The sequence below is a fragment of the Ictalurus punctatus genome, chromosome 3 (genome assembly GCF_001660625.3).
Source record: "Ictalurus punctatus breed USDA103 chromosome 3, Coco_2.0, whole genome shotgun sequence".
NCBI classification, from domain to species: domain Eukaryota; kingdom Metazoa; phylum Chordata; class Actinopteri; order Siluriformes; family Ictaluridae; genus Ictalurus; species Ictalurus punctatus.
The window spans coordinates 6,764,666-6,786,625 of record NC_030418.2 but is presented as its reverse complement, the minus strand read 5'-3'; the positions used below and the strand labels follow the sequence as shown (position 1 = coordinate 6,786,625).

The 21,960-nt window shown below is 36.8% G+C and overlaps 1 protein-coding gene across 1 annotated transcript; it reads left to right on the top strand.

Moving 5' to 3' along the window:
- The first annotated feature begins 5,610 nt into the window (after window positions 1-5,610).
- hcrtr2 (hypocretin (orexin) receptor 2) lies at window positions 5,611-21,927 on the top strand. The gene is made up of 7 exons (XM_017463203.3): window positions 5,611-5,839; window positions 13,235-13,413; window positions 15,713-15,968; window positions 16,863-16,978; window positions 17,771-17,991; window positions 18,258-18,379; window positions 20,500-21,927. Exons 1-7 carry the CDS (start codon window positions 5,635-5,637, stop codon window positions 20,664-20,666), a joined length of 1,266 nt encoding a protein of 421 aa, XP_017318692.2. The 5' UTR covers window positions 5,611-5,634; the 3' UTR covers window positions 20,667-21,927.
- The last annotated feature ends 33 nt before the right edge of the window (window positions 21,928-21,960 follow it).

Sequence of the window (21,960 nt, the reverse complement as noted above, 5' to 3'; positions counted from 1 at the left end):
GAGCTTGACATGAGAAAAGAGTTCAAGATAGCGCTGTCTGTGTTCATAAATCTTGGCCACAAGATATGCAGTGGTCTCATCTGTGTGAACAGGGGCTAAAACCAGTTCGACTATGTCGACCTGCCAGGCTGGTTCATCTTCTGGCCCAGTAATGAAAGGAAGCAATCTTAGCAAGGTCCAGTTTTCATATGCATTGCAACCTATATTATTGCTAGATGTGAAAGAACGTCAAATGGCTTCTGGGCGATTAATTTTGTCCCCCCATTTGTATGGAAATGTCTGTATAGATGTGTTGAGACTGTCAAGAGTAAAGTACATTTTGGAGATCAAAAAACTAATACAATGTACTCAAAATCGTCAACATAAAGATTAATGGCTGTTCTCAAATCTTTTTCCAGTACTCACCTATGGTTTTGTAATACTGGAGACCAGTCAATTGATGGTCTTCAGTTATCTGAATGTCAAGCTGTTCAAGGACACCTTTATGACCGAGCAGATTTTGACTGTAAAATAGAAATGTATTGAAATGTTCTATTGTTCTGTATTTCTGGGATGTTCTCAACTGGCTCTACAACAGCTAAATGAGATGTGATATAATGTGATGTAGCAAGAGGGCCCTCCTTAGAAATAGCTATGCCCAGTGGATTAGATGCACATAAAACAATTGAAATCTCATCAAATTCTGACTCCTCAAAACGAATACTGTGGATTTGGAATAGATCAGAAACAACTGCTGTTGTGATGGGCAAAGATGCTGTACTTAAAATATAGTGAAGTTCAGAAAGAATCTTATCAACAGCTGACTTTGAAGCTTGAACAATATTTTCCAACTTTTATAAAATGCAAGCAACTTTTTCTTCAATAGACTTTGGCAGGTCTACTCCTACAGTATCAGCATCACTTAGAGTTTCAGATTCATAATCTGTATCCCCAGATTCTGCTGGTCCATCTGTAGAATTGTCTGACTGATGCAACTGACCACTTGAACTGACAACATTTACTTTAAAGTCCTTTAATGAATGTGGATTGTGTTTACTGTTTTTGTGGGTGTTACGTGTACTTTAAACATCGGTTTCAAATGTGCATCCTAGAAACATACACTGAACTGTTTCATTATGCCTGAGATGTCCATTTATATGTTGAAAATAAACTCTTTCTTTTGCTAGTTCCCTGCATAAGCACACATGACACTGTAATGTGGTTCATTCTTCTGACTTTGGAGTTTCCTGTTTAGCATGTCATTTGTACAGTTGCAATCAAAATGATTCAACCTCAATTGCAAATCAGGTTTATTGTCAAAATTTACAGACTTTAAACAGTTTGCAATGAACAAATCAAACAAAAGCAATTGAAATAGTTCAACACAACAAATTATTCAAGTGCTTTCCCCAAATTCAACTGAAAATGCAATTTGTAATGACTTCTCCAGTCTCAAAATTATTCAACCCCCTGAATAGAATCCCTCACAACAGCACAAGTATGCAAAACAGGTGTTGTCTCAAGCATACCTGATGCAAGTAATCAAGGGCTTCATTAATTGCAGCAGGTGTGGTTGAGCTGGAATACATGAAATACCTGAACTGACTAGGGGTAGAAAATGTATGAAATACCTGGGCGAGGTGGAAAAAGGAAGCTATCAATGGCTGCAACCAGATTTCTGAGAAGGCAGATTGTGAAAAACACTTGAGTGATAGCATACCATTAGATGCCATATTTAACAAATGACACAAGTAAATCAGATTGTTTGAGCAAATATGACATACTATCACTAGGAGGTTACCACATTAACTTGATGATGTTAATCAAACTGTGATAGAGAAGATTTATATTAGGTGTGGGAACAAGTACTTGAAAGTAAAATAATAATAACAACAACAACAACAACAACAACAACAATAATAATAATAATAATAATAATAATAATAATAACATTTCCCAGGCATTGCTTCGTCTTCACCATAACATCAATTTACTCTAGGTGAGTGACAGGAGCAGTGTTTCCAACAACGTTCAATGGAAAGTTGGTAAATATCAATAGATGGTGTCATACGCTAATTAGCATATTCCTTTCATCATCGCGTCATATTTGCATTCTGCCTAGTGTCAGCTGTTTACATCTGTTTGCTTCTTTCCTTCTCTCTGTGCTCACATACGGTATTTAAATACAGCCAAATTCACAATAAAGCTATTCTCATTTACATATTTTCTATTTCTGTTGTCAGACAAAAGAACAAGTATAAAATAGCGACTGAAACGCGGCGCATTAAAGAGCCATGAAACACTAAACTACATTTTCTGAGATTTTAACAGAGGTGTTCTTGTCGCACATCATTAAAGTCAACGTTAGCATCCGTTAATTTCATTTGTAGGAGAAAACTGGTTCATTTTTAGCTTTTTTCTGCTATTTTCGTCTTCCGCGTTTAAAATCTACATTGTGTCGATGTCACAAGTAGTGACATAGCAATGTACTATAGTACTTCGATGACACATCGGTGTCTCATAATTAGTTATGAGCCTGCGTGTTCTTATCCTATGAGAAGACGCTGTCTCTTAATTATTCATGACAGCACGTGGTGCTTTACTACAACAGACATAGTTGATGAGAGAGGCATTCAAATGGGTCGCAAGTGTTTGTTTCAGTGGTGTAAGAATTTGAGGGTGCTGCATTTCCTCACGATGTCGCCAGGGCTGGACTCTGGCTGCAGGCAGTTGGTTGGCCATCAACTCGCATCAAAATTGTTTGTGTGTAGCAAGCATTGACTTCAGGAGAGATACGAGAATTGGAGAAAGTTGGACTTCGGCCTTGCTCATGAAAGCAGTTTGCGTCTACACAATGATGAGGTACCAAGTCCCGAGTACTTTAAAGGAGGTATGTGTCTCATTTTTAACCATAACAGTTTTACTTGCCTTTTGCCTTTTAAACCACTTAAAGCTCCATGGGCCACCGATGGGCCGTCGCATGCAAAACTATGCAATGAGAGTCTGCGTTGAAGCTCGAGCATATTAGCTAGCTACCATTCCAACACTTCTCTCCTCCGCGCTGCTTCCGGTTCGAGGAAAGCAATATAATAAAATATATTATAAAAACTGTACATATGATACATTTTAGTAGAACAGTGGGAACATTCTTACATGTGGATCAGACCTGTGTTCATTGCCACCATCGCAACCGCTGGGCCAGGATTAACCCTAAACCTAACCTTAACCCTATGTCAAGAACATACCAGCGGGAAATCTGCAGCATGCTGCTTCTGTGCTGTTTGGTGGATCATCCGACTTGCAAGTGTCCAAGATAAAACTTTTTTTCCAGTCACATATGTGTGCTCTACATACAAATCTGTTTTAACTGTTGTATAGTCAACTGTGTTTTTCCTTTGGGACAGTTTATGCAGGCATTTAACATTCAGGGGATTTGCCAAACTACGTACCTGAAACACCAAAGGGCCTTCCTATTCCCCACATTCAATTGGCAGTGGAAACAACTTCAAAATGCTGTTAGTGCAGAAGTAGTAGTTTGGGACATGCATGCAGACTCGCCAGGTATGTGCAGTTATTGTTGTAATATCCCATTTTAGTTTGCTATAGAAATGTACTGTTAGAAATGACTATTACAATGTTTAATTCCAAGCACTAATAACCAATTGCTAATATGACAAACTGTTTAAGACACAGTGCCAAGTATGGAACACACTAACTGATGGACCTCAAACAAGATCATGGACATTCAGCTCATTCACGTAAAGTTGTAGTGATTTGTTTATTAGTGTTTGAGTATTATTAAGTACATACATGTTGAATGAGAGGAAATCCGTTCACAACTTTGTTTTTTAACCCAGTCTTCCAGATCTGATTTTTCAGAACACTGAGGCCAGCAATAGTCAGCGTATGGAGAAGGAGGGATTTGAAAGACATTTGTTCTCTGGACCAGCAAATGTTAGAGGCTGAACTGAGTACTCACTGCCAATGATCATTTGCACATTGTTTTAGGCTGAATTTAAGCGAGGTCAGATCTTAACTACAAAAAAAAATTAATACTTACCAACAAAGAATATCGGTCCTTTCAGAGCCAGCACTAGAAAATGGCAGTCACAAACTGTGAACACGGTGTCTGAGCCTGTCTCGCACATGTGCAAATAGTGCTCCCAAAATGAATTGTGTTAATCAAATTTAAATAAATCTCAATAGATGACACTATTTAAACATTTTATGTTAGACTAGTTTATATATATATATATATATATATATATATATATATATATATATATATATATATATATATATATATATATATATATAATGTGTGTGTGTGTGTGTGTGTGTGTGTGTATTACTCCTAAGTAGATTTATTTAAAGAAAGTGAACAAAATTTAAATGTGTCATATCTATGAAGGGCCTGAATAATTTTTTTTGTGTGTGTATTTAATGACAAACAAACATTTCTCTGTACCCTTTTTTTGGAATAATGTTTGTAAACCTAAAATGTGTTCTTTTCTACTGACACAGAAATGACTTCAGACATAAACATTCAAGATACAATTTATATTTAAAAAGAAATAAAGGGCTTTTACACAGTACCGTTTATTTGTAAAGCTTTTTTTGCATTGTTTCCATAATTATGTATATTTTTAAAAAAATCCAAGATCTATGTTGCCTCCAAATCACTTAAAACTATTACTGTAATATAACACAAATCATTATCCTGATTTCTTTTGTACTTTTTGCCCCAAAAAAGGTACTTCACCTTTAATGTATTATACAGTAGCTACCAACAAAATTCAAGTGAAAAACAAATAGCTAATTAGTGCGCACACCCTTTGAAAATGGGACATGTGGCTGTGACTCATGTTCAAAAGTCATTATCATACGCCTCTCATCAAATAGACATCAACCATTTCTGTAGGATTTCTTTGACATCTTCTTGGTTTCATCTGACTGCTGAAGCCACGGACCACAAAGAGCTTACAAAGCATGTAAGGGATCTCATGGTGAAATGGAATCGATCAGGAGAGGGCTACAAAACCGTTTCCAAACTGTGAAACATGGTGGTGGCAGCATCATGCTATGGGGCTGCTTCTTTTCAGCTGGGACTTGGTAAAGATCGAGTAAATAGTGACTAGGCAGCTGAAAATGAAGAAAACCTTTCACCTTCCAGCACAATAATTACTCAAAATAAAACAATCAACAAGTCAAAAATGCCAACAAAGAATTGTCTCCAGAACATTTTGAAATGGCCTGGACCTAAATCCTATGGAAAAGTGTGGAATGACTTGAAGAACGCTGTGCACAACAGATCCCCTTGCAATTTGATCAATCTTTTAAATAATGTATGCATGCAATGGTTCGTTATTTTTGAGAACACCTATCAGCTAATTAACAATAATACGTGGTGGGGGGGGGGGGGGGGGGGTAAGGGGGATATAGGTCATATAGCACAGTGGGATTTTGCAGGAATGTTTCCAGGAATAAGGAATTCACGCGGATCCCGTGCGCGTCTTTGCGCGCGTATCTATCACCCAATTGGTTACAGCGAAATCTCCTCGAGCGCGTCACGGCAACGCTTAAAGCCCCACGCGCGCGCGCCTTCGTCCTTCATTCATTCACCTGCTTCGCGATGGTTTCGGAGTGACAAGCGGCATGGCGGGGGTCACCGTCATTTACGGTTGCCGCGACTGTTTCATATCCAATTCCACTGCAAGTTCCGCGCATCTGCGCGTCGACGAGGACGACGAACTTTTGAAATACATTTGGAGTGAATACTTGCATCCGAAGCAGTATGAGTGGGTCTTGATCATAGGATACATTATTGTCTTCCTGTGCTCGCTGGTCGGAAACACATTAGGTAAGTTTCCAATAAAATCTTCTGATCTCATTTTAACCATGGGAACTGATCATTAGTAAGTGCTCAGGGTTTGCCTGATTGGATCTACTGTCTTTCATTTCATCTTGGATTAAAAGGCAGTATATATCTGCACAAACTGGTGTACTTAATCTAACTTAAAGTTGATTAAATGGACAGTGTGAAAGGTGTAAATATTTCTGCTTCTGGCATTCATCAGAACTGCAGAATTTGGAAACTATTCACACTGGTTTCATTCCCATAATCATGGGGAGTGAAAATTTCTGTCTGTACATTCTGTCATATATCTGACAGAAATCCTACTACACAACACTGCAGACAGTTGTGTTCTGTAGTGCTGTGTGTGTGTGTGTGTGTGTGTGTATTGGGTTTGGTGGGTGTAGTTGTGAAGATTTCTGACATTTCGACGGACCCCTGTGAGAAATGATTTCAATTCCATTATTCCACTATTATTGTGCCTTGCTGATGTTTTTCAGTCTACATTGCATTGCTTTATCTTTGTCATTCTGGTACAAAACCACACTGGATGAAAGTGCAGTAATGTAAGTACACATCAGCCACATCTGGTCGTCTGTAGAAGCCACTCTTTTCTGCACTTAATTGTGTGTCCTGGAGTATTGAGCTGGACGTCTCATCTCTTCTGCACGTTTATATCTTCGGTGCTGTAAACTGATGTTTCGATTATCATATGTCCGCATGATACAGATGTTAATTAAAGTGGACTTTCTGTGTTTTAAGCTCATAGTCATTGGAATGTAGAGTCAAAATGACAACAACAATAACAAATTAAAATGAGTCCCTGTCCAAATACTTACTGCACTGTATATATTTGATTTTGAAGGATTATTTAGGATATTCTTCCTTAATAGTTTAAGAGGCAGCAGAAGAACTGTTGTTGGTTTTTTTTTAGCTACCTACGCCATATTAATTTACAATACCCTTGAATAAAATATATTGTTGTGTAAAATTTTGTTGGACCTTGTGGGTACATGTACTAATCCAATCAGTAAATGCACTATACTATATTTGCCTGGATACTACATAATATATTAAAATGCTATACTGTGTTTTTGGTGTAATATGTATTGAAGGTTGTTTAGTGGACATATGATGGTGCAGAATTAGTCTATGTTGCAGATCATATTTTATTATCACTGGCACAGCAACCGTGTATCGAATTTATTAAATAATGTAATTTACTGAATTTTGAATAAATTAACTGTCAGCTATAATACAATGCAAACACCACCTGGGAAAAATGTAATGTAATTGTAATTGGATATGCAATTGCAAATGCAAAAAAAAAAAAGTGCTTTAGTGCTTTCTTTGATATGCGTACTCTGATCACAGCACCATTCCTGCTATTCATTTAGGTTATTTGCAAATCCGTTATTGGGCTTGCATTATAATTACATTAGTAAGTGCTAAGGGTATTACTATAAGAGCATTTTACAAAGCATGTTCATTTCAATTTCACCTTTTTATGTTGTGATCCCCATGTAAACATTTGCTGAAATGAACAAATTGGTTTAACAAGTATGTATTTTAGTAAATTAAATATACGTGTTCCCAGACATATCTTGAGCCGAGCTTTCACCGTGTGAATTGTCATGTGTTAGGTTGAGCCTTATTGAGCCTTTGAGTGAAAACCTGGAAGCATCTTTCATCAACTGCTCCAGATTACTGATCCTCTAATTCTATGTGATTGAGGAACAAATGGCAAATGGGTGAGATATACACCTTGTCCTGGTTCCATGTTGAGACATGGCTTTGACATTAGATTCTGTTTCATGAGCCTGCTTCTTTCAGTCTGCGTGAAGGATGCACAAAGAGTAGCAGTATGGCATGAAATACCCAGTAATCTATATGTAGATCAGATGCAGCTGAAAAGCAAAAAGGGAAATAATTATGGACAGAATCTTCTGTTTGAATAAGTGTTTTAGTTTAATATTTCCAAGTTCAGAGGTATAACAAATAATGAAAATACATAAACAAATACTGTACATCAGTGGTCACCAACCCTCTTCCTTGAGATCTATCTTCCTGCTGGTTTCATCCCCAACAAAAATTGAACACATGTTTTAGTTGATCAAGAACTTCTTAAGGCAATGATTAGATGGGCAGGTGGGCACAATTATGGTTGGTTTAAGTATCTGGGTTGGGTCTGGGTCAGAAGCAGCAGGTCAATACCACTCATTTTTATGTCACTGTCCTTACCTATGGCCGTGAGCTGTGGGTTGTGACCAAAAGAATAAGGTCATACAAGTCCTAAAAGTAGAGAAAGAGAACCCAATTAAACAAATGTGACAAAAATATTATACTTGGTCATTTAGAACAGCACAGCTTCAACTCTGGGATGTTCCTCACATGAACTGCTTGCTTCAGGTCTTTCATTTCCAATAGAAATGGATTAAGGGCAGGACTCTGAACTGGCCATTCCAAAGCATTAAGTTTATTCTTCTTTAACCATTCTTTGGTAGAATGACTTGTGTGCTTAGGGTCGTGGCCTTGCTGCATACCTCACTTTCTCCTGAAATTCAGTTCAGGGACAGATGTCGTGACATTTCCGCCAAGCTGTCACTGTTGGGCCCTTGAGCAAGGCCCTTAATCCTCTCTGTTCCAGGGGTGCCATATCATGGCTGACCCTGCGCTCTGACCCCAACTTCCTAACAAGCTGGGATATGCGAAGAAAAAGAATTTCACTGTGGTGTAATGTATATGTGTCAAATAAAGGCTTATTATTATTATTATTATTCATGTCAGGGCACTGTGGTGCAATTGCAAAAGCTTCAGCTTGCAGTTCTTTAATTAGTGGAAGGTGGATTGTGAGGTATGCTTTGGATAATTGTCCTATTGTAGAAGACAATATCTTTTCAGCTTAAGTTTCCTGACTGGCACTCTCCCATTTGTTTCCAGAATTTGCTTATATTTATATTTTTTCCATTCAGACATGCAATGTTTTCTGTGCCTCTGACTGCTACACAACTACAAAGCATAATAGATCCATCCCCATGCTTAATAGTTGGCAAGGTGTTCTTTTCATCAAAACCTCCTCTTTTTTTTCTCCAAAGACACCTGGTTATTATGGCCAATGTCCATTTTTACTTCATCAGTCCACAGCTGGTGTTTCCAAAATGCCTCAGGCATCCACATTGTTCCACATTTTTGCCACAGCTACTATTTTATGCAGGCAATTGTTGTTGTTTTTTTGTTTGTTTGTTTGTTTTTTATTAATATGTAGTTTGCTGCGGCAGTTGTTTAATTTTTTCAAAAATCAATTAAATGGTGTTGCCCAATCCTTTGCATATAACTGTACTGGGCAATTATCTAGGCAAAGATGCTCTTCTAATTAACATGGTTGTAAAGTGTTAATTTCATTATCATAGCCTTACTGCTAAGCTCGAACCAGCATGCCATGTTTCCTTTGACATCTCTCAACAATAAGGCATTTCCATCCACAGTACTGCTGCTCACTTGATGTGTTTTTTTTTTCTGTTTTGTCTTGTTTTTTCAAACATACTCAAGGGCATCAGCATTTTCTGAAATACTCAAACCAGCCAGGATAATTGCACAAATCAGCAGGTGTACAGCTGTTCCTTTTAAAGTGGCCAGTGAGTGTAAATGTGTGTTGTTCCTTATGCATTAAAAAAAGGCTAATAATACCTGAAAGGACTGAATGTTCTTTTATTAGTTATATACTACAATACACTATAACACTACAGTGTATATACACATTTTCCATTATCATGTATATTGTATGTGCATTTTTATATGCAGAGGAAAGGTGAAAGGCATATATCATACACTGACCTCTCTGCAAGACCATTTTTCTTGAGTTCAACACTGTAACCTCTCTGAGAGACAACATTTTTTTGGAACAGGTTCTGATTACAATTACAGTTTAGCTGACATGGTGTTGATATGTTCATGCCAGACTGCATGTTAATGTATGTTAATGTACCTGTCTGAATTTAGATCCCTACAATCAGCAGTATGACTGCTGAAGTGCCAAGCCAAAATAAATTGCTGAATTCCTTGCTCTGCTTTTTCTCATTACTGTAAATCTCCCTGCTATTTCCATACTTTGACTCTCATATGTGCTCGCATATATGCATGAGATTCTGTAATTTGATACCTATTGCTCATAACAATAATATACAGTAAAGTACATACTGTACATCATAATGGATGCTTTGTTTTCCAAACTGAGAATCATGTCAAATATGCTTCTGTATACGTGTATGAAATTTACAACTGTAGCTTTTTTCCATTGGTGCTCTGTTCCTCTCTTTTACTGATGAAAAACACAAAGCTAGATTTGGCATTTGAGTTGTGTTTTGGAAGCAAGCTACTACATATAGTTAATATGCTGTTTTAATATGCTGCACAGTATAGCATGAATTTTTATTTTACAGTGTTTATAGCTGCAGACAGTGTTGAGCAAGAAATGATGCATGAACAAAATGTTCTGTTCCTAACCACACAACTGATGTGACATTATGTTTTTAATGTATTCATCATTATACAAATTATACAGTTAGTTCCAGTCCACTAATTTGATTGTACAAGCAATGTACCAACTGTATCTACATATAATAAAACAGCACTGGTACATTTTACTGTTTGTATCACTCTGCTTGTCAGTGTTTTCTACTTAAAATTCCAGTTTTATTAATAGTTACCAGTGTTGGGTAAATAACTAAAAAATGTAATTGTTACTAAATGTTGCTAAAATGTAATCCACTACAGATTACTTATTACTACTTTAACATTCTAATTTGATTATGTTACTGATTACTGCATAAAAAGTCATCAGATTACTAATGACTTTACTTTCAAGTTACTTTCAAACTTACAAAAAATACACTACAAAGTGAAACTCATAGTTCTTTCAGTAATTTTAGCACGTGTTCTCCGGTGATTCATTAAAGCGCATGCTCATTGCTCATTAACTGGCGCAGCCGCCAGGGGTGTTAGCTGGACTGTTAATCATCCGTGTCTGAGCCCAGATTCTTCTCCATGCCTAAGTTTTGTTTTATGGACACTGAGGTAACTTAGCTGTCAATGTATGATATGATCAGAAAAAGTTGGATTTGTCATAAAACTTGCCTCGGGTGTTGTCACTGTTTGTAGGACCAGACCGATAAAATATAAAACTTTTCTAACTAGGCTAGTTTGGTGTCGCTAACCAAGGGGAGGCACAGCTAAGATATGGGTTTAGCTGCTACAGTGCCATGCAGAGTTCATTATCTTTCCTTATGCTCTGCTCATATCATGTTCACGTGAATTGGAAGTCATATAGACATTTACACACCAGAAAATGTTACGCTTTCAGTTTCAACCCCTTTACTGGTTTAAAAATAAAAAATAAAAATTGGTGTATATCCATTTTTCCTCACACTGACTCTGTGAGTTAGAATTTGGCAGAATTGAGAGACTGTCAGCCAATAATACACGACTGTATCCATGTATTAGCCTATAAACCCTGTCTGTTTGATCTCGCTTCCGTTCACTGAAGATATAAATTTACAACACCGCCGTCTTCTTTTACTGATGTTCAGTTACGTAGTGACAAACTACTTCAAGTGGAGAATTATTCAGGGCTAAAGAGAAAATCTTCGGGGTTACAGCCCCCAGAGCCCAGGCCAGGTTATGTCCCTGGCAGCCGCAAAAAACGTGATAAATTTTTAAAAAATGCATTTTTACTTAATATTGTTTTTGTAATACAATATTAAGTAAAAAAATATATAATTTGTAATACAAGTAACATAATTTTATTGACACCAGTAACTGTAGTCAAATTATATAAATGTAAAATGTAATGTGTTACATTACTGTGTTATCAGAAAAAGTAATTAGAATACAGTATACCCAATTCTGATGATAACATTGAAACTGTCAGTACATTTACTACAGGCTGGTGGTCAGTCTGTGCGTTGGCATGGCAGCGTGCAACCCTCTGTCCAGCTGCAGCTTCTTTGGTAACTATTTTCATTGACAGATTAAATAAACTAAATAATTGGTCATATCGTGTCTGAAATATCAGTTACTTAATATTAATTTCTTGTTCATAGAACTGTTGTATAAGAACAATATCACACTCACAATCATGCTGTTGTACTGAATATAAGTAAAGCTGCTGTATGATTACCTGATGCATTAGGCCTGCAGATTCATGTCAATGGCCAAATTACATCTGTGTTGGTATTTATTTCTGTAAAACTCTTGTTTATGTGATATTGCTTAATTAATCTTCTGTACTTTTTCATTTATGCCTGCCGACCTCTAGCCTGATATCTGCATATCTAACTCTGTGGATGTTTTTAAATGATTGGGATTGTAAATTTTGGACTTGTTCATAAAGGAAATGAGAAGAGCTGATTGGATTGTATATTACCACCTGCACCCATGCTCATGGAAATACCATAAATATTCAAAACTGTCTTGTTGGTGCATGTGTCACCATGATCACAGAAATAGCCCTATCTATGCCAACATAGATGGAATAAAATTGTTAATGACTACATATTGGCAATAAAACAGGCTTAATCCACAAATACACTATATAACCAAATGTTTGTGGACACCTGACCATAACATATATATGTACTTTTTGAATATCCCATTCCAGATTTAGACATCCATACTATACAATTGTGTGCTTCCTTTGTGGTTTGGGGAAGTTTCACATATACTTTTATCCATATAGTACATCAAAAGCATACTCCAGTTACGTAAATTATCCCACTCTAATAAAAATCAGGTTCACCTTTTCATCTTTTTGAATCTTCTTCCAAGGAGAAACTTTGGATTTTGGCTTTTCCAATTAATTAAAAAGTTATGCTTTTCATCCGTTGTTTTCTTAAAGCTGCTTCTCCACGAAGAAGATGATGATGACTGTGATGAAGAAGAAAATAATGATGATGAAGAATAACAAAGACGCCCTTAGTGTTCAGAAAGCACACATCAATAAATAATCATGCGCCTGCTAGTTCATTATCTGTCTTGGATTCAGAACCATGCCTGCACTGAGCTAGATAATATGGTTAATAATCATTTGCTGGTGATACAAGTCGAGACCCACCATAAACATTCAGGATGCTGTGCTGTGTCAACGACCAACAATTTGTTTACAGCAAAGACATGTGTAAAAGAGACACAGAGCAATCAAGCATGTGTTCGAATATCCTTTCAGAAATTTGACAGTATAAATTGGATTTCTATTTTGCGGGCATGTCACATTAGATCAGAAAGATTTCTCATATGTTCTACTAATGGTCAAATTTCATGCAGTTTTTATTGTAACAAACACAAACACTCTAGAAACCTGCCCTATGAATCGTTAGCATCAAGTGAAAAACGTGTTTGTTTTTGTAGTTTGTTTTGCAGTGTGGAAAAACCATCATATGCGCACAGTGACCAACTACTTCATTGTGAACCTGTCCTTTGCTGATATCCTGGTCTCCATTACCTGCCTTCCTGCCAGTCTCGTAGTGGACATCACAGAAACATGGTTCTTTGGAGATACACTCTGTCGAATCTTACCTTATTTACAGGTAAGTAAGTAAAACAGTAGTGGATGGACAGAATAATTGTACCACATAAATAAAATTTGAATCAAAAAGCAAATCAGAGGCAGCTACACAGGTCATATTATATTAATTATTATAATGGTAGCCAATTTGTAGCTGTTCTTTTTATTTTAAAAGCATTGTCATCCTACAGAGTTCACTGAAACCAAATAATCTGAATACTCAAATTGCAGTTCACAAAGAAAATATGTCAGCGTTAATGGTCAAACTTTTCTGAATACCCTATATTTTAGCATTTGGGTTTAAATGACCAGTACTGGAAAATCCAATGAATATGAAAATCCAAGGAAACGGGAAAATGCCAAAATCATTATGAATATCATTGGTCGGTGATATTTTATTTATGTTTTGCATTTAATACTAGTACTACTGTGTTGTTGTTTTTTTCCAACACCTTCAATGTGTGCCACCTTTAATAAAGCACATGCTTTATTATCACATAGCATCATCACATACTGTAGCACTGTTATTCTGTATAATTTTGTATGTTCTGTGGTAATACTTGTGATTAAGCTGTGGTAAGACACCCTTGGAATACAAGGCATGGGATGCTTTACTTAAGTTATGTTAAATCATGAGACCAATACCTTCACTTACTTCTAGCTTTAGATTTTATTCCTGCATGCACATTTCAGGGAGAAATTGGGAATTCAGCAGGTATTTCCCATCACTGAGTGGCATTATGCCTGCAGTGTTGGGTGCCATTATTTTTCTTGGCCCAAACTTTATCCAATTCCCCTACACCAATTCACAATTGACAACAGGACTTTCACACAATCACTGTCTTTTACAGCATCATTACCTTACTGCATTCTTATTGCGCTTAAAGCACCATTAGAAATTTCTAGGTTGGAATTCTGACCTGCTGACTTTCGGAATGTATTTGTTAATGTGAATGAATTTATTAAAAATGACAAACACGCAGACATTAAAAAGCACAGCTTAATAACGCTGCACATTAGTGATCAAATCTCTGTTTCAGAAAAAAATTCAGTTTCTCCATGGCACAAGAAAAATGACAGTCCTTTGAAATGAAGCATACCTACCAAAAATGGTTATTTCAGGGCGTGTCTGCACTTAAATTGGCAGTGGCATGCACATGCATATCAGCTATGAACAATTGGTGTTAATTAAGCTTCACTGCGTACACTTGTGCATTTGATATATTCGCACATTTGATGAGTCCTAATTTTACTGTGCATGAAAGACTTACCCGTAAGAAATTATCTATTTTAACAGAATGTTATTAAATGATGACCCAGGAGTTAAAAAATGTTTGACCGGCAGTGTATTGGAAACAAAGGTCACAACTGCATACTAATCTGTTGTTAGTGCGTGTGTTGTTTTGTCCATCCGTTATAGGTTTAAAACTCTATGCAGGGATCACATGTCATAGAACATCTTTGCCAGTCATCAGTTTTGTTTTGCAGTTCCGTGTATGAATACTGATATGACTCACAGCCAGAGAACAGATGGTGAGATGGATGTGCTAAAGTAGGGAAAACGCTCAAATGTGCAAGTGTACTCCAGATCAATTTAGAAACACTGTCAAAGACAAGTACCCTTCTATCAGCTGAAAAGGTGGGCTAATCAGTAGATCATAGCTCTTTAAATCTACTGTTTCTTTTTTTCCCTCCTTACAAATATTATTCAGTAACAGCCATTTTAAACAGTTTAGCTGCATTAACACCTGCTATCCTTTCATTCTCCCTACAAATACCCATAACAACTATGACACGTTAGGGCTGAATGCTGTACATTAGAAAGGGGGTTTTTACCTTAGAGAAGATCCATGAGGGGTTTTGTATGGTGTAGTCGACTGGCATTCCTTTAAAATCCAAAGCAATAGGAGCTGTCACTTTCCCCAGCCTTAAAAGGCAAGTGTATAATTTCAAACAGAAGCCTGGATTTTTGTATTTTTTTTAATGAAAATGCTAAAGTGAACTTTTCTGAACTAGAAGTTATGAATCCACATAGGCACTCAAAGAACAGGGAAAGTGCTGCTTGCTTCAAAGGGAACGCCTTAATGGTCCAGAACAAAACAAAGTGAACAATTTAACAGTTCCTGATCTTAACCCCTTCTTTATTTCCTCTATGAGAGGAGCCCTTACTTTGAAACACATTTTCGAGATATTGCCACAGCTAACTTGAATAATGGTACAGTAACGGAGTTTAAATACCTTTGTTACTTTGTGTCATTATCTACGATGTAATATCCGTTATGTTCATCAGTTTCTCCTTTCTAATCTTTTGATTTTGCCAGACAATCTCTGTGTCTGTATCAGTGCTGACCCTCAGTTGCATTGCCCAGGACCGGTGGTATGCTATCTGCCACCCTCTGAAGTTCAAGAGCACTGCGAAACGGGCGCGCAGGAGCATCATCCTGATCTGGTTTGTCTCCTGTGTGATCATGATTCCCCAGGCTATTGTCATGGAGTGTAACAGCCTGCTGCCTGAGCTGCTGCCTGAGCTCACCAACAAGACCGTTCTCTTTACTGTGTGTGATGAACACTGGGGAGGTGAGACAGAAATTTGGTACATATGCTCAGAAGTCAGTATGCCTTTTTGAGTTTGACAAATAGATGACTACATTCGCCATAAATGGGTGAATGGAATGTGTTTCTCTTGGTTAAAATTAGGAGGAAACATTTTAATAGCCACCAAGGAAAGTGAAGTAATTGATCACTGAACAAGAAAAAAGTCATTATCACATTCAGTCAAAAGTTTCAGATTTTTTTTTAAAATCACAACTGATATTTAGATGCCACTGAAGGCATTTAATTAGCTGAACGAAAAATCATCTTGCTTGCTTTTGAAATGGCAAGCACGTAATCTATTCTTTTCTGTGTTCAGAAACAGGACAACAACCCAGTTCAAAGAATAAAAACAAGAACCGTTAATGAACAGTATTTGTTAAGACCAGTAATATAAAGGAAAACGTTGTCATTCTTAACTGCTCTTGAACAGAAGCATTCATTTGAAATCCCTGTTATCAGTTAATAACTTCTTTTTGTTCCATGTAGACCACGTAGATGCACCATGTAGATGGTGTAATTTCATTCAGTGTATCATATTAAACACATACAGTGTAGTGTACAGCACAGGCCATAATGTCCCATGGCTTCAGTTCATGGATGAAGGTGAATTTACTTTACTATAAAGACTTTTTTTAACATAGACCTATACATTATGCTAAAGTATACAACAGTCAAATAAGCAAACTTTTTTGTTGATGCACATGAGAGAAAAACAGCTTGCCTAATTAACCCGCAGGGGCCGGGGAATTTACTAACTCCATTAAAAACAACCTTTTCAATCCTGTTATTTTTACCCCTCTCTCTCTCTCTGTGTGTGTCTGTGTGTGTGTGTGTGTGTGTGTGTGTGTGTGTGTGTGTTGCTTTCTAATATGGCAGATGAGATCTACCCCAAGGTCTACCACACCTGCTTCTTTATTGTCACCTATTTTGCCCCTTTGTGCCTGATGATCCTGGCATACATCCAGATCTGTCAGAAACTCTGGTGTCAGCAGGTAAAATAATAAGGACTAGAGCTTGGCCTAGTCAATACAATTTCAATACAATTACCTCAGTTTAATGTTGCACAGCATTACACTGCACAAAACAACTGCACACATATATGCACTTCATACCAATTATAGTCAGACAGTAGAGTAGTATTCTGCCAAATTAACAGAAGAAGTCAGTTAGTTAAATGTAACTCTAAGACAGTTAATATGTTAACTAGTGCAGTTGAAAAGTGTGGTGGAAGCAAAACTAATCTACTTTTGCATATGGCGGAAAGATATAAAAAATAAAAAATAAATCAATAAAAATTTTTTTTTTTAAATGGTTAACTGCTATCAACAACACAAATTTGACATAAACACATTGTTAGATGCATCAAGATACACGTTTATCCAAAACCCCTGAAGTGAAATCACTTTGAAATATAATTTCAAGTTTAAACCCCAGGGAAGAATCTGAATTATTTCTTAAATCCAATTTAAGAGATAGTGACTTGCGCATTCCAGATTAAATTGTTATGGACCTTGTGAGAGGTATAATACACATGGTTGGAATGAAATCCTGCAGCCACATCAAGCGTTTACCAATAAGATTGAAGACCTTTCATCTATATTATCATCAATCAGTATTATAGGTTCTATTGGTTTACTACCTAGGCTCTCTGGTGACTAAAGTACTATTCTGAATTTGTCTTCTCTGAAACAGTTTGGCCTGTCATGTCTCCAAAGCACTGCTTTATAGATTTTATTTTTTACAAGATGTACCTGTGATGTAACGTAAGGCAATGTCTGGTTAAGATTCCAGGGACCTCGTCAGTGGTACAGAGAAAGTGGAAATCCCTGCAATGTTCAGCTCAGACTGCAGGCCTTGGTGAGTCAGTCAAGGTCAGGACCAGTGCGGTGTCGGCTGAGATCAAGCAAATGAAATCTCGACGGAAAACGGCACGCATGTTGATGGTGGTGCTATTCGTCTTTGCCATCTGTTATCTGCCCATTAGCGTCCTTAATATCATGAAAAGGTACCCAGAGGCTTTTCAGTTTAGCTCTACAATTGTATACAAAGCTATAAAGTAGTTTTTTATGGTTTGACTGTTATATCTGGAATAAAGACATGTACAAATGATATTACAGTTCTCTGAAATTATCTTGTAGTGCCAATACAGATTAAGATTGATGTTCTAATGAAATGTTTCTTGTTTCCCCATTTGAGCAGCCATGATTTCCATCAATACACAGCAACTCACCTCAAATTTATTTTATATAGTTAATCTTTTCTCATGTCTAGAGTGTTTGGGGCTTTCAAGAACGCAACCAACAGAGAGACGGTGTATGCCTGGTTCACCTTTTCTCACTGGCTTATATACGCCAACAGCGCAGCCAATCCCATCATCTATAATTTCCTCAGTGGTGAGTATTTTAGTTTATGCTCTAATCAGCCTCTGTATGAGACATTATCCCCATCTGCTGGACACATGAGGCATTGCTGGATCCTTTCTTCCACACCATATCGCTGTCAGCTACAGTCGGGTCCATAAGTGTTTGGACAGTGACACAATTTTCATAGTTTTGCCTCTGTACACCACCACAACAGATCTGAAATGAAGCAATCAAGATGTGATTGAAGTGTAGACTTTCACCTTTAATTCAAGGGGTTTAACAAAAATTTTAACCGTTTATGAATTACAGGAATTTTTTTTGCTGAATTTCTCCGTTTTCACAGGCTCAAAAGTAAATGGACGAATGACTGATAAGAAGTTTCATGGCCAGGTGTGGCCTGTTTCCTCATTATTTCAAGACGATAATGAGATAAACTGTCACTTCAATCACATTTTGATTGCTCCATTCAGTTCCATTGTGGTGGTGTACAGAGGCAAAACTACAAAAATTGTGTCACTGTCCAAATACTTATGGACCTGACTGTATTCTTGAAATAGGCCTTCAAAGCTTTTAAATGACCTGTTGATCTCAAACAACAAATCTGTTCACATGTATTTTCAACAAGCCAATCTCAATTAATATTTAATATTTAATCAGCATGGTTATTATTCTTTAAAAGCCCCTGCTGTGTGACTGTTATAAAGTACCTCAGCTTTTCCTAATAACACTGGGTGCAAGGTGGAAAATTACACAATGGGATGAGATGTCATTGCATCTCAAGGCACCATGCACACACACTGACCCACTCACTCATACTTATGTCAGTTTAGTATAGCCACTCCACTTAATGGCATGTTTTTTGGGAGTTTTGAGGAAACTGGAGAGCCCAGTGGAAACCCACATGGTACCCATAGGTCGGGATCAAACCGGGGACCCTGGAGCTGGGAAGTGGCAATGCTACCTGCTCCCACATTTAATTAACACCAAGAAAATCTCACTTATTTTCTAATTAGCAACCAGCAAATTGCTTGTGTCAGCTCAAAGATGAGTAACAAAAGACTCACCAGAGATTTGTAATAATTACTACCCTGTCCATTGATTTAAAAAAAAATAAAATAAAAAAATTAAGAAGCTCTAGGGATGAGATGCTTGGAGTTGCATTGGCCCCCAATAAAATTTGGTTGGCCACCATGGGTATCACAAAAAAAGATGTTAAGTGTCCAATTAGTCATTGCTGCTGGTGGGCATTTGTAGGATGGCTCTATCTTGCTGTTTAATGTTGATCACAGTGCCAGGATGAAGAGAATCAATGAAGAACTGTAAGCCAGTACTTTGAAATCTTTATGCGTTTTCATATTGATTTGTAAAAGAATTACTACATGAAACAATATTAAAGTTTTACCACTAGCTAAAATAACTGCTAAGGCTAAATGACTGTTTGTTCTAAGATCATCTGCTTCCATCTAAATTCATTATATATCTCTTTTTAAAAAAAATATGAAATCAGGCAGTGTGTGATAAATCAATCAGTCTGATCTTGTCAATTACACAATACAAATGCATGATTCACCATGCACATTTAAACAGAAATGGGATCATGTACAATTTTCAGTGCAGTTCATGATACATAGTTGTAAATGTTCATGTAAACTTGACATAGTACTAATATGAAAGTCAAATTTTAGTATTGTAGCTCAATTCTGTTTCACTTTAAAGCTTTGGACACACCCCTAGATAAAAATCAATTTTTAACAAAAAGCAGCTTTTAAATTCATAAATAAGTTGTCATAAACAATTAAGCTGATTCATAACTTTAAACACCTACAGTAGCTCTCTGTGTGTAGTTGGGACCATCTCTTTCATGTAAGGTTCCACTGGGGTTGTTTTTAAGTGTTTGCGCAAGCTTGCATTATTCATTCACCACTCTGTCTTGCTCGCTTGTCATGCTGAGAGATATTTGCTCCACATAATAGCTGTTTGCCAAGGCGCATTTAAAGATTCAAACACAGGGACTGTATTCACAGACTGGGATTGTACCATTTAGAGTAAAACAATTCACTCTTGCTATTCAGGTTCTAAAAATTGGAAAAATGCAGATTTCAGAAAGTTAAATCTCAAGCTTTTTTGTGCTTATTGCACTCTTCACACAGGTAAATTTCGAGAGGAGTTCAAAGCGGCGTTTGCCTGTCATTGTTCAGGTCGAGGGGAAAAAAAGGAGAGGGTGAGGACCAAGATGAGCACCGACAGCCACAAATCCCTGTCCACACAAGTCAGTCATTTCGACAATGTCTCACGGATCTCGGACCAGGTTATGTAGCACTGATCTGCAAGGGTTAGTCTTCACAACATGCCACTTCTCTAATGGTTTATAGGACAAAGCAAAGACAGGGAGCTCTCAAAGGCTCAGACTTACTCAATTGATATGCACTGAAGGCTTTGACAGGAATATTTGCTTCTGAATATCAGCCACACAGTGGGAAAATGACATTCTGCCTCAAATAAGAGCACAAGATACCACTGAATTACATTTCCTTTTTCTTCCAAGGATTATTTATCTCCACGATTACAATGCCTTTCAGACAGAAAGCACAGGCAGTCTGGTGATGGAGTTGTATTTTACACATACTGTTTTATTTCTCATGAAGACATTACCTTGTTAAAAATGCAATAGTGTATTTTTGATGTTTTACATTATATGCTTTATGGTCCCTGAGCAGCATGACTATATTGTGAATAATTGACCACAACACAGTCTGAAATCTCTTCAGAGTTTTATAATAATTTATATCTTCAAGTGTTTTTAAATTCACAAAAAAATTGTCACAAGTAAATTCCTAAAATAAAACAAAATTTTATTTCTGTGAGATAAAAATTGCTCTCTGTATTGTGTGCATTTGTTTAATTTGCGTTTGCACTGGGATTGTTCTTAAGTCTTTGCACAAGCTTGTATTATTCATTTGTCACTCTGGCTCGCTTGCTTTTGATGTGGAGAGATATTTGCTCCAGATAATAGCTATTTGCCAAGGCATATGTGGGGATCAGAGGGTAATCAGAGAAAGGCTAGTGGTAGATTCGAACATCTTTGTTCTGCTTTGGTGGGCCTCTTAAGTATGAATGCTTTTAAGAGCAGGGTGTAGAATTCCTTTTGTAATAGTGCTTTGTTAGACATTCTTTCATGTGCTTGTTGGGTTCTTGCTGTGATCAATGTAAATGCACGCTTGTTAAATAACAACAGCGCAAAAATGTATAAAGATACTTCATTGCTGCTCATTTTTAACTGTTTTAAATGTTTGAATTTAATTGGTGGTGTGTAGTTTTAACTGCTTATGGTGGAAAATAAATTGCTAGTATTGGCATCGATATTTGTTTATATAGTTTATTATATTTCAAAGATCAAATTTCCCATAAAATAAAGGTGCAAGCTAATTTTACTCATATATGATGTATCTGCAAATTGCATTCTTCTTTTTACTTGATCCACAAATATACCCCTGTACATACACATTACAGATTTTATATCAGATATAATTGGTTGCAAAAATGGTTTGATTAAAATGTGTTTTCAGTATGTCCTTCTAAAGCCTAATAAATTAGTTTAACGATTAAGCGTT

Excerpts from the sequence above, each read along its gene's own strand:
- hcrtr2 (XM_017463203.3), top strand. The coding sequence starts at position 5,635 with ATGGCGGGGGTCACCGTCATTTACGGTTGCCGCGACTGTTTCATATCC. Across the intron at positions 5,840-13,234 it reads GCTGGTCGGAAACACATTAG|TTTGTTTTGCAGTGTGGAAA; the intron begins GTAAGTTTCCAA and ends TTGTTTTTGTAG. Across the intron at positions 13,414-15,712 it reads GAATCTTACCTTATTTACAG|ACAATCTCTGTGTCTGTATC; the intron begins GTAAGTAAGTAA and ends TGATTTTGCCAG.